Consider the following 13,562-nt stretch of genomic DNA (forward strand, 5'->3'; position numbering starts at 1 on the left):
TGTCACTTATTTTTTAATCCATATTATCTTATATTTTAATTTTAAATTGTACTTCAATAACTATAAATGAGTTTGCCAGAAAAAAATAATAACTAATATATTATAATATTTTATTACCTATTTTTATTTTTCAACTATCACAATCATAAATTGTAAATTTTTTGTTGATTAAACTTCAAAAATAAATTTGCTCATATTATTTTGTAATTTCTAATATACTCAGTATCTATAACCACATCTGCATCAAAGAAAGATCCATATACCCTAATTATCTTTGTGACAAACCAATTTATCCCAATACAGTTTTTTCAGTAAATTATAAGTAATTATAAAGAGCATCATTATTAAGGCTAATCTTAATTAGTTGTAAGAAACCTCAACAATTAAAATGTTAATCAACATTAATTCAAATTCTTATAAGACTTGGGAATGAGTAAAACTGTTAGTAGACATACAACTTTGAACAATAGAAATATAACATGAACGCATAATTGTCAAGGTATTTGCTTGCCAAAGTATTAGAAATCAACATTAATAAAATTTAAAGTTAAAGTAAAACTTGATTTTAATAAAACAATTTTTAAATTTAAACAATAAATCGGAACATTTAAGTGGGATATCAATAACAGTTTTAAGGTTACCCAACTGTACTAAATAACATATTACATTCTTCCAAAATAAGAAAACTGCACAAAATAAATTTAAAATTAAAGTGAAACTTATAATTTATCAATAAATACTATCAATTCAAAAATTAAGATTAAATTAATAATTAGCTTGTAAATTTACTAACTAATTAGTAATTAATATAACTAACTACTAACCTCCAAATACAATTTCTATACGGCTTCTAGAAAAAACTACTAATATATTTTAATTAACATTGCACCCACACCCTAATACACAAAATGTATATATTATGCACATATAATTAAGTCTATAACTATACCAGCCAGTAACGAATCGAGGTAAAAAAATTTGCAGTAGAAAAGTCCTTACCATACAAAATCCGAAATAAGAAAGTCCGATATTTATATATAGCAATATTTAACATAATTAATTTAAAAAAAAAAATTCAATATCATAATGTTTATCTAATATTTTGACTTAACAATTTAAATAACAATTGTCGAAAAAATAAAATATGAAACTAAAAAAAATCTGGTATACATGTATATTGTACAACAGTTTTTAAAATAATAAATTTTACTTATATTTTGCCATATTGGTACCTACAAGATTATTGATTAATTTTTTCAAGTAAATCATTTAGTTACAATTTGTATTAATACTAATTTGAAGTTAGATTGTGCATCACACCACATTTTTCCTTTTATCTAATTATATGTACTGGACTTTTTCACCACAGACTTTTTATGCCTCAAACTTTTTTACCTTGGGCTTTTTGGTAGTCTCCCGCCAATAACATATCAATGGACAGTAATCAGAAATAACTAAAAAATACAAAGAAAAGGCTCAGTTCTACTATATTCAATTACATGTCTTGGTGAGAATATAGCTTATGAAAAAGATGTCAATATCAACTATAAATATTATGTAAAAATCAAACAATTTAATTTCTGAGTCTTTTACATTAATTAAAACTCTTTATTTGTATTTATTTGATAGTAGTTTATGCCAAAATTAATAATAGAGGTGGATTCTGAAACTTTTCATATCCTCAAACTACTTGAACTTAAACAAATTCAAGTTCAAATTTTAACACCCTGAACAGTTTACATTATTTGGGCATTATCAAATTTGAAATTTCAAGTATAACTATAGACTTTTTTATTATTATTGAATGTTAACAATGTTTTACTTCTATATTTTTTTTTACATACCGACCTAATAAATAATTTGTTTTTATGAATTTTAAATATTTGCCTTGCAATAATCCTAAATTTTGGTGGGTGAATAAGTGAAATTATATGTAGCAACACCTAAACAAAGACTTGGGTATTTCACTGAAGATTCTGCTGATATTTAAGGGATATTTGTTACAAATCAAAGGAAAAAAATAAAATAATTGGCTTGATTAACCCCTTTAGTTTATGGTCTTCAGTCTATTACCTAATATGTATAATATTATAAAGTTCAAATATGCGAATGAAAATCTGGATGATTGTTAGAGATGGGCTGGTACCGATATTTGATATTAATATCAGCCGATATTGGTACTATCGGTTTAATCGGGTATCGGGTTTTTTTCTGAACCGATAGTAAGACCGATATAATACAGTCGCATATCAATTTGTATGTAATGGTGATGGTTATACCAATAACGCTATTTGTAGACATATTATGTAAACAACAAATGATTTAGTATTTACTATTATAGACTATAGTATTATACATTTAATATTTATACAATTTTATGGTTATTTCAGTTCTTTCAGATATTTGTTTTTTTTGTGTCCACTTATTTAATAAAAAATAAAAAAATTGTAAAATTATTAATATTTATTATTTATTAATTTGTTATTATTTATTGTTGCGAAAATCTGGTTTACATATCGGGTATCGGTTTTTGAAAAATATATCGGATTTTTAAGTATTTTTATATCGGTTCATGGAAATAAAATATCGGACCGGCTATCGGTTTCATATCAACAAAATAAATCGGAATATCGGATATCAGAAAAAAGTGCTATCGGCCCAGCTCTAATAATTGTTGAACAATTACTATGTTGGTATTAGAAATTAGAATGAGTAGTTTTTAACTAAAAAAATACAATAGTTACAAAGTACCTAAAATATAGTTTAATGGAACTACATTCAACATGTATTGAAACAAAAATTTTTTTTTTTTACTTAGATTAATTTGAAAAAGAGACGTTGAAGAAATATTTTCAAGGAGACATTTTGTCCTTAATTTTGTTGTATTAACAAAGGTTATTTTTTTCCAACAAATTAGGTACAGTTGACATTTGACAAAAAATTGGTCTGTTTGGTTTGATGTATTCATTAATGTTGATTCAGGATGAGCAATTATTAACAGTCAAAATTTAAGTCGATTTTATGTTAAGAAAATATTCTGGTAGGTATATAAATGATATCTGTACTAAGAATATCTATTAGTCTTAACATATGTAGTTAAGCTTGCTAAAAACAACGGTGAAGTCAAAATTTGATGGTCGGACTTAGTTTTAAAGTTATACCTATTTAAATTCATAGTACTTCCATTTAAATAGGGCATGGTTATTTGATTGGTGCCCCCAATTCAAATTAAAAATTAACCTTGACTTGTTAAAGTGGTTCTTGGAGTTTAAACAAAATTATTAGAAGCACATATACACTTAGTGTGGTCATTCGTTTAGATAATTGAAATTGAAAACATCCCTCAGCTTGTTATGTAAAACCACCTTGGGTAGGTCTCGGACTTCAAATAACTTAAAAACTAAATCCAAATGCCAGATTCTGACTTCGCCATCATTATGAGTTTACTTTATTACTTATGTTAAAAATAAAAAGGGTGTCCGGTAATACAAGAATATACCAATATTTCAATTAAGTATAAAAACACGGGGAAGACCGCATATTATGATATATAGTAACATTCAAAAAAACTAATGCATTTTTTTTTATACTGACTGAAGATTTTGAACATTACATTTAATAAAAAGTTTTTAAAAAAATTTTTATTTTAAAATACTAGGTATATTACCCATATTAATTATCAATTACATTTGAACATAGGCTTGCAAATAGATTTGACTGGGACAGTCCCGGTGTCCTGGTTAATTTTGTCCCAGTTAATGGAAGCCGAGCGAAAACAATTTTAATATTGAATTATTTAATACATATAAAGAATAATATAGCTGTATTGAAAAAAATCTCTTCAACAGAAAAATATCAATATTAGCTTATAAGTTATAACTAATAAATGTAAAATGTAAATTAAATAAATGTAGTTTATGTTAAACAAATTGTATTGGTTTATTGGTTTTGAATAAAAATATTTATTATTTCCATACATCCATATAATTATACTAACTATCCTAAAAAAAAAAAGGTAATTTAATAATATGATATCTCGGTTTGGTGATTTTAAAATCTGGCAACCCTATTTATACATTTTCACCAAGGAAATGATTGTTTAAAGGTTAGCAAGGTTTGTTAAAATTTCATAAAAATATATTCTTTATTTTTTAGTTTGGCATAATGAACGAACACTAAAATTGAATAGCATAGGTTATTAAGGTACGTGTGAATTATACATAGTATATTATGAGGCAGTTAACATGATAAAACTAGTTAAATCCGTTATTTTAAAGTTAATAGTATTAGATATTGTAGTAGCACAAGCAGTTCCAGCAGCGTCGTTGGTAAAATAAAAAAAAGGTATTTGAGTATCACTAATCATTATTGCCATTTACCTCGTTTACCTAAGTCTGATAGTTTTTTTTTACATAATGAATTTAAATGACAGTTATTCTTAAGGGGAAATAATAAAACAAAAGACAACTGGAAAGACTAAATGTCTATAAAGTATAAGTAAACTCAGAGCTAAACATTATCAAAAGTGTTTCTATTATTACCATGTATATATGAAAAACAAAAAATATTTTTCAATTGAATAATGAAGCCTTCAAGTAAAAATTAAATGAGTGCTGATAAATGATAACAAAAAATAATTAAGTGATATCAACAAAAAGCCAATATTATTTAAACAAATTATTGTGGCGTCTAATCCAGTACCTCGACCAATACAAACACAAAAAACTAACTGATCCTAGGCATTTCAAATTAAGCTGAAAGTTAAAATTCAAATGTAATCCCTATTTTCTTTAGAAAAATTGATCGACAAGTTTTGTAAAATAGCTTTCTAAACTATGTGAAAGTGAAAACGCCCTATTTATGAAAACAAGAAATAAAATTGAATGATCTTACAATTGTGAATACTAGGAAATTGTGAAAAAAATTTACTGAATATCTTGTGTTTAATATAAAAGAAGTATGGTTGTGCCAACTATGCAAATATTAATGATTTTTTAGCAATTTGTTAAAATTATCAGTGTTAGTGTAAATTGAATTTAATTAGCAGATATAAAAGCAACAAAAACTTATAAATATACTAACCAAGTCTGGTCAATTGCCTCCTGTTGCGTATCCAAGAAAACATGGTCATAGATTGTTCGTACCTTGAGACAATAACATTAACCACAGCCTAAGTGTAAAACGTCACTGGAGTGTCGGCACATTATCGACGGTCAATCGAAATACATAAATGCACCATTAACGAAGGAAAAAAATAGAAACAAGCAAAACAGTTTTACGTGTTTAAACCAAATGTCATAAACTTGAAAATCCAATTAGACAGGTGTGCTTGTAAATTGATTTCTAGCGTTTTAATTGAAAAGCGACCAATAAGTTCTCAAGCCCAAACAATCGCACGGTGTGATGTCTAATGTCTATGAACTCGTTATCAGTATTCAGCTGCAGAAGAGCAGTAAACTGTTATCAGTAATCCTCTTCCCGTAAATATTTTGTCATGCCCTTTACGACGGCGTCACTTGCTCAACAACAACTACTATCGTCCACGACAATCAAGTTCTTCTGTTTTTCATTTTCCTTATTTCTTTAGTAAGAACTCAAATCACTCCCAAAATCATTGGGTACGCAATAAAACACCCTATGTCGGCACGGAACTGATTTTTTGGAGAGCGACAAAATCCACAATAGTCGACGTAAACGCGCGTCACGCGACGGTACAAGTGGTCGATCTCCATGATATTCATTTTTTCCCTGCTTTTCTTTGTCTATTTTTTATGGTCTTCAGATCACGTAACTTGCCATACTCGATACAGATAAGCAACGGCGGCGGAGATAACGTGAACACTCAGCGGGCGGCGACGCATCTACATCAATATACAACAACGACAACAACTTTGATTTAATAATTGTTTACCCATAGACCATAATATAATAATTTATGGTATTATCGATCTTTTAATGGCGACGTCGATCATATTTTCGTTATAGTTATTACGAGTTGTGTGTCCGTTGTCGTAGCCGTGTGCGTCCTCGTCAAAAATAATAACATTTCGAATAATAATATTGTGTGTTGTCCTTGCGCGCAATTGCGTCACACATATCGTTTTCCCATTTCTGTTAGCTAACAGTATCGTGTCCGGTGTCCCACACAATAATTGTTGTCGTCTGGCTTCCCACCCCAGCAACTGACGTAAAGAAACCCCAAAAACAAAAGTGATAGGTATACAGGCACCAAACGCACGATAGACGACAAGTGTCAATTACTGCCCGTGCACATTACCGAGTGGTACCACACACCTGCCCAGTGTGTTTTTGACACTTAAGATTTGTCAAAAAATGAACATCGTTGTCTGAAAACTAAATACGCAGTAAGTAAGAAGTGCACATCGTAGATACTAATTAGAGCCTGTATATTTGTATGATGTTTTTTTTTCTTTTCCTTATTGTCACTCATAATAAATTGATGTAATGCAATCTTCACTAAGACTCTGATATCCCTATTCATTGTGTCCTTACCTTAACAATCACTCGAGACTTATCTATGTTACAACTTGGTTAAGTGATTTTCTGATAATTGATCAATACCTATTTTTATTGGTCTTTTTAAGTACTAAAATCTAAGTAGGTTCATAAATGGGTTTAATAATTAATAATCTACATGTATAATGCAATATATTTAAACAATTTTCAAGTAGGTCCTACTTTACTAATAGAAAAAAATTTTCTCTTTCTATTAGTTGCACATTTGAGACTGAAATATTTAGTTCTGTGAATATTTTTAATTTGTGTGAGCAGCTAAGACTGTTCATTTTTTTTTTTTTTGTCATTTTTTTTTTATTAGAATGAAAATCAAGTTAGTTATGAAATAAAAGTTTTTTATGATTGATGTTTATTTAAAGTGTAAATGAGGATAAATTGTATTTTGTAAAGTAATTATTATTTAATAATTAGGTACCTACTAACCTATTAATTCATTAATGCCAGGTTTCATAAATAATCACTAAACATTTAACAAATTAATAGTAAGCAAATGGTCTATCAAACATGATTTAGTGAGCCATAATTGAACCATTAATCTAATCAATTATCATGCTACCCACCAGTGGTGGCCTACGGGTCCGTGCCTTACCTAAAATATTGAAATAAATAAATTTATTTAAAAACTTGTATGAAACTAAAATGTAATATATTATTTTCAAAGTTCTATCAAAATGTTTATGGTTGACCTTGTTTTCATTACGATTTACTGAATTCATCAGTCTTATTGTCTCCGTTGTCATAATTTTGTTTTTATTAAGTATTTTTGATATCATATACCTACAGCATAAGTGTGTGTGGGCTGTCATAATTACATTTATTTGTCAATGTGAATATTTTTTATGGCATTGGACGTCTAATGAATATTTTATAATGATGTTGAGGAAATGTTCAGTTGATTGCCTTTTTTTGGTTACCGTTCAGTATATAGAAAATAATATTCATGTACATTAAATATTATGTATTCATTATTGATCCCATTGGTACAAATGATAATATCTAAAACACAAATCTATATTATTTGTTTTAATTATTTACTGAATATTGTGTTCATTTTAAAGTGAAGAAAAATAAGTTACATTGAGGCCAATTGTGATCTTAGTTACCAAATGTTTACTTAAGATTTGCATAAGAAAAATCACATACTACAATTGTACATTTATTCCCCTATTTATTCATTTATGCATTTTACAATTTTGTCATATGTTAGTCGTTAACATAATATCCTCAGATAAAATTGTTTATACAAAACACCCGGTGACTATTTAAAAACTTAAAATATACTTTTGTATGGCCGGGTTATAACTTTTGAATTTTGAAGGGACTACTCCCTCAATCCCTCCTTTAATTTACACACCTATGTAAATTACAAGTATAGGTAAAATACCCCATATTTAAAAAAAATTAATCTGAAATCCCAAGTATAGTTAAATGTTAATAATTTTAAAATTTAAATAACAGCAATGCCTGATTGAGAATTCAAGACTATACAATTTTGATTTAAATAATATCCCGTAATATCCAAGGTTATATTTTCCGCTGTTATAAATTCGAGTAATAATACTGTTAGGTCTAGAATCTAGAGAAACTTATCAGTTTTCATACATGACCAGCATTTTTTTTTTATAAATCTATAAATGTATTTTTAGATTAGTAAATTAAAAATAACCCTCTATATACAATGCATACAACTGAAATGTTTATTTATATTTAATAACACCATTAGAGTATTTTTTTATTTAAATTTATTTAATGTTTTTTTGACAGTATTATTATATATTGTTTTTTATACAATAATCCCGCAAAATATTTTACAACAAGAGATTATTATACTAATGATACCTGTGAATATACATTTATTTTATTACATTAAATGCCTAATATGCCTAAATCTTACCTAATAAATAATTTATCGTTATTAATTATTACATATTGCTAACTCATCAATAGTCGAGACTCAATATACACTCACGTTTAAATGTGTTTAGGCACCAGTTTACCACTGATTAATTTATTGCATATTTAATCAGACGTTATTAATATCTTCAATTGATACATTTACTTATATAAATACAATTTAATACAATTTTATAATCTACTTTCAACCAAATGTCAAAGTAGTTTTGATCACAAGGAACTAATCACAGCTTATATTGTTATTTTTATTTTTTATCTATAATTGTTACTGTTGCAAATACATAAAAATCTATAAGATATTATATAGATTGTCTGGTTGTAGAATAGTAAGTTAGATTCACTTCCTGATACATATAGTTCTTGTGATGATGCTGACTTTGTATTTAAAACAGAATACAGGGCTCTTTATAATAAAATGATGAAAAAAGTATTTCTTTTGTTAAATTGTTAAAAACAACTATACTGGTTAAGACGCTTATACACCACTAACGATAAATGAAGTTTGGAACTTAGTTTTCCTCAATAAGCACTCTGTGGCCAATTATATTAATGAACCAAATTATTCGATAGACAATTATTATGTGATAAATTGTGTTTTTATCAAATAACTGATTCCTAGCTTATAAAACTAGCTGTCTAAGCTAATCATAAATGTAATTTATCAAATATTATTACCTACTCAAAAATAACCACGTATATAATTATGTAACATAATTATTCATGATGCTAAGTATAAATATACATTATTGTTATTAATATTCAGTTCATATGATAAATAGCTAATAGATAATAAATTATTATACATATTTATATTTATTTTCAACCAAACAAAATTTAAAATATATTTATTTAAAAATGTAAAAATCTTATAGGCATGTTATGTATAATATTTTATTTTTAAAAAAATTTTTTCAACCTTGTTGTTTTTGATAAATTCTCTAAATAAAAGTTTAGTATAAATAAAAAGTACAAATTATAAATAACCACAGCTATAATAAATAATTATTAATTTCATAATTGATATTACTTTTTGTCAGTATTAGTAAAAATTAATTATTTACTATTTATTTCAGGCAGTTCATAATATAATTGATAAGAAATGCCGCTCTTCTACAGTGTAGTAGCCAGGGGTATGGTTGTACTAGCCAAGCATGCCAACTATCAAGGAAATTTTGGAGAAATTCTAGAAGGAGTCTTAATCCAAATTGGACCAGAAAACAAGAAACAAAGCTTACTACATGACCGTTACTTATATCACTACATTTGTGAAGATCAAATAGTTTATATGTGTATCACAGACGATGTAAGTTTTAACATCAATTATTTTGGTACTATAACTCAGTAAATAATATAAATTAATACATTTACTCGTAATGTGAATGACTTTTTAAGGATTATTATAAAGTTCAAATTTAATATCAAATCTTTCATTATAAAAAAAGTGAATTTGCGTATTTTAAAGTTTATGATATTAAGCTATATGATTATTTTTATATGTATTTATAGGAATTCCAAAGATCTAAAGCATTTTTTTTCTTAAATGAAATAAAACGAAGATTTCAAGCTACATATGGTCATCGAGCATCCAATGCTATTGCATATTCCATGAATTCTGAGTTTGCACCAATACTTGCTTCTGAAATGGTACTAAATATTGTATGCTATATAAAATATTTATCTCAAAGATAGTAACAACAATTTTTTTCACAGAAACGATTTTCTAGTCCTAATGAATTTGATACATTATCAAAAGTGCATGGAGAACTAGATGAATTAAAGGACATAATGGTTCGAAATATTGGTAAATAAATAAACATAAACTATCATTTTAATTATAACAATAAATGAATACTATTTTCAGACAATGTAGCTCTTCGTGGTGAAAAACTTGAACTATTGGTTAATAAAACTGAAAACTTGTGTTCACAATCTATGAATTTCAGAGTTCAAAGTCGTACTCTGCGTCGTTCATTATTCTGGAAAAATGTCAAAATATATGTTTTGTTTATAGCTATAGGACTTGTAAGTTAAATATTTATACTTATACTCTACATTCACTGACTTTACCATAATATTGTTTAAAAAATAATAATTAATATTTACTTTATATATCTTAAAACTTATATATTTAAAAAAACCTTTATGTCTTATGTCTTATGATTTTAAAAAAGTGCACATGACAATATCCCTGTTTTTATTTTAATTTAAAATATTGAAGAAAAACATACGTCAAAAACAGCTACATTTTCTATCAAATTAAGTTGTTTCCTTGTTGTGTTTTTACTTTTTACCGGTACTAAAATAATAATCAAGTATTTCCTTTGTGCAACATGTTCGTCTGTTCCAGATGTATAGTATGACATTGTTATTTCCATAGTTTTAATGAATTAGAATTTGTTAATTTGTGTACCACCTAAACCATTTTGTCTATAGTAAATTCTTAATATTTAAAAACACTATTGATCACATATTTCCCTTTTCTTCTGAAAATGCTATAATAAATGTTTCTTATAAATAGAATAAATTTCAAAAACATAATTAAAAGGATTTGAAATGTTAATTAAGCATAACATTCATAAAAATTAATTTAATTTTAAGCAACACATTTTAAAATTAACTAATATGAAATTTTTTTCAGGCTGTTATTTATTTCATGACTGCTTTCTTCTGTGGATCACTTGCTCTCAATTGTAGTTAATTTTTATGAAATTATAATATTTATTTTATGTATACTTATGCCCATACAACGTCTCAAATTTTATATTTACAAGAAAATTTACAATACCTATGCTTAAAACGTATTTATACTTAATTATTGTAATATGTATAGATTTCTTTTGTTATATCTTTTTAGTCAATTGTTATATACATTTTAGACATTGAAATATTGTGATAAAATATACTATTGTACAATAAATTATTCTATAAACAATTTTTACTATAAAATATAATCTTTTAGTCCACAAATTGTACTTTACTTGCATTCATACCTGTCCAATGTTTTTTTTTTTTTTTTACTAGAATAATTTATTTAGTTTGTAAGTATTAATTTGTTCTAACTCAAGAACAAAATAATTTCACTGGATTAATCTCTACAATTTTTTTAAATAAATACAATATATAATATTATATTTAAAAATGTGGTAATTTTTATTTAGTTTACATAATTCTAAAGTGGAATAAGAAAATCACTTCATTTTATTGAATAATTTATAATTATAAGTTAAAATTGAATATAAATGGTTATATATTAGAAGTTTGTTTAATATACTTTCTAGTATCTACAATCTAACTATGAAAAATGATCATTCATTTATATTGCAAATCCAATGGTGTAGTGACAGAATGGTTGTTATAGTAGCAACTATTGTATTAATTATATTTATGTTGGGTATAACTTTGAGGTTGGAACAGATATTCAAAACATAAAAGTTGTAATTAGACACTATTTTAAGATTTAAAAAAATAATATATACTCAATGCCACGAGAGGAATTTCCCGTTTCGCTCATGCAGACTGACGGCAGTGACTGTTACGCGACCCCATTTCCCTTACTTTGTGCCATTCAGTGTCGCTCTGTAGCATGCCAACTGTTAACGATCATGTTTGGGCAACGTGGATTTGTCAAATAGGTGAGGAACGCATAGATTCGAACATGATTTGGTCGCGACATGGATTACTTCTCTAGTGACGTGGAAATAAACAAAGATTTTTTACATGATCACTAGATAAAATGATAAAAAAAAAATACATTGGAGCTTCGATTATCCACACTAATTGGGACCGGAGGGAGTGCGAATAATCAAACAACCATTTAAAATTATTTAGGTTCAAACGAACCAACTAAATTTAAGATTGCAACGTACAGACATATTATCTACATTGGAGTGAGCCGTAGTAGATAATAAAATAATCTCGCATTTCATAATATAACATAATAATATATGTAACAAAATATTATATTTTATAGTATACAATAAAAGGAACATAACGAATGATATAACTAAATTAAATTAAACTAAAAATAAATTTGTACACAAAAATTATGTAGTGCGGATAATTGACGGGCCGGATAATTGACGTTCCACTGTAATTATTTTAATTTATAATAAAATGCCAAGGTTAGTTAATGTATATGAGTGACTCGTACTTAAATATACTATATTAAAATGTTAATTTGTTAGGTAAGTTAAAAGTAAGAAAAATGTTACGTGGCGCCTAGCTTATAATACTGGTTGATTTATTTCAGATGTAAACTCTAATACGCTAGAAATTTGTTGATCCTAAGAATATAATTTATTTTATAGGCATAAATTGATGTACAGTAGGACAGAAACCCTGGTAACACGGACAATTTCTATGGTTCCAATTAAAATACATAGGTGAACTTTGTTAAGACAGAAAAAATGGTCGGTCCCAAGCGATTCAGTCTTAACGAAGTTTTACTGTACGTACACATACTTAGTAAGGTACCTATATAAAGAAGGCCATATGAACCATGACCCAAATAGCAAGTTGAATATAAAAGTATTACAAATTTGTAATTTTTTGAATTAATTGAATTATAACTCTTACACAACCATTCCTGACACAACTTGAACAGTTTCTTGCAAATGTATGCAACATTTATATGCTTGAATATGGAATTATATCAATATTAATACAATTTAAATATTTCAGGTATTCAGGTTAATGTGGAGATATTATTAAATTATTGGATAATCAATTACTGTTTCAGGCAACTATCCAATAGTTGTTACTGATGTATCAGGAGATTGGGGGTTCCTAAGTTTCAAGTGTTAAAGTGCTATATTTTAAGGTACCTACTACCTAGTATAATATTTTATAGCCGTAATCATAATTCATGGACCAGCCTAAATAAAGAACAATCTTAGCAAACTACTATAATACCCACGTAAAATTTTGTTCCTTTTTCTCCTTTTAAATAAGATTTATTTACATTTTAATATTATGACTTAATAGTTGAACATTATATAATACAATATGTAACTTAACTGTTCTTTAAATAAATACTCCTTAATAGTTAATTGAATATGCATAAAATGTTTTATGATATTAAATATGTCATAAATAAATAATATTTATGTATA

The 13,562-nt window shown here is 26.6% G+C and overlaps 1 protein-coding gene across 4 annotated transcripts in view; it reads left to right on the forward strand.

Annotated features, from left to right (window-relative positions):
• LOC111037226 (vesicle-associated membrane protein 7) overlaps nt 1-11,212 on the forward strand; it is a 24,051-nt gene extending 12,839 nt beyond the window's left edge. Inside the window, exons 1-6 of one of the 4 annotated variants that reach the window (XM_022319633.1) lie at nt 5,083-6,365; nt 9,525-9,754; nt 9,958-10,095; nt 10,162-10,252; nt 10,313-10,473; nt 11,090-11,212. In XM_022319633.1, coding sequence (XP_022175325.1) covers nt 9,551-9,754; nt 9,958-10,095; nt 10,162-10,252; nt 10,313-10,473; nt 11,090-11,149 — 654 coding nt within the window. In that variant the 5' untranslated portion in view covers nt 5,083-6,365; nt 9,525-9,550 and the 3' untranslated portion in view covers nt 11,150-11,212. Of the gene's footprint in view, nt 1-5,082; nt 6,366-6,709; nt 6,851-6,904; nt 6,927-9,524; nt 9,755-9,957; nt 10,096-10,161; nt 10,253-10,312; nt 10,474-11,089 lie in introns of those variants that run through there. The other 3 variants (XM_022319636.1, XM_022319635.1, XM_022319634.1) reach the window with 3 other exon arrangements.
• The last annotated feature ends 2,350 nt before the right edge of the window (nt 11,213-13,562 follow it).

The sequence above is a fragment of the Myzus persicae genome, unplaced genomic scaffold (genome assembly GCF_001856785.1).
Source record: "Myzus persicae strain clone G006 unplaced genomic scaffold, MPER_G0061.0, whole genome shotgun sequence".
Classification (NCBI taxonomy): domain Eukaryota; kingdom Metazoa; phylum Arthropoda; class Insecta; order Hemiptera; family Aphididae; genus Myzus; species Myzus persicae.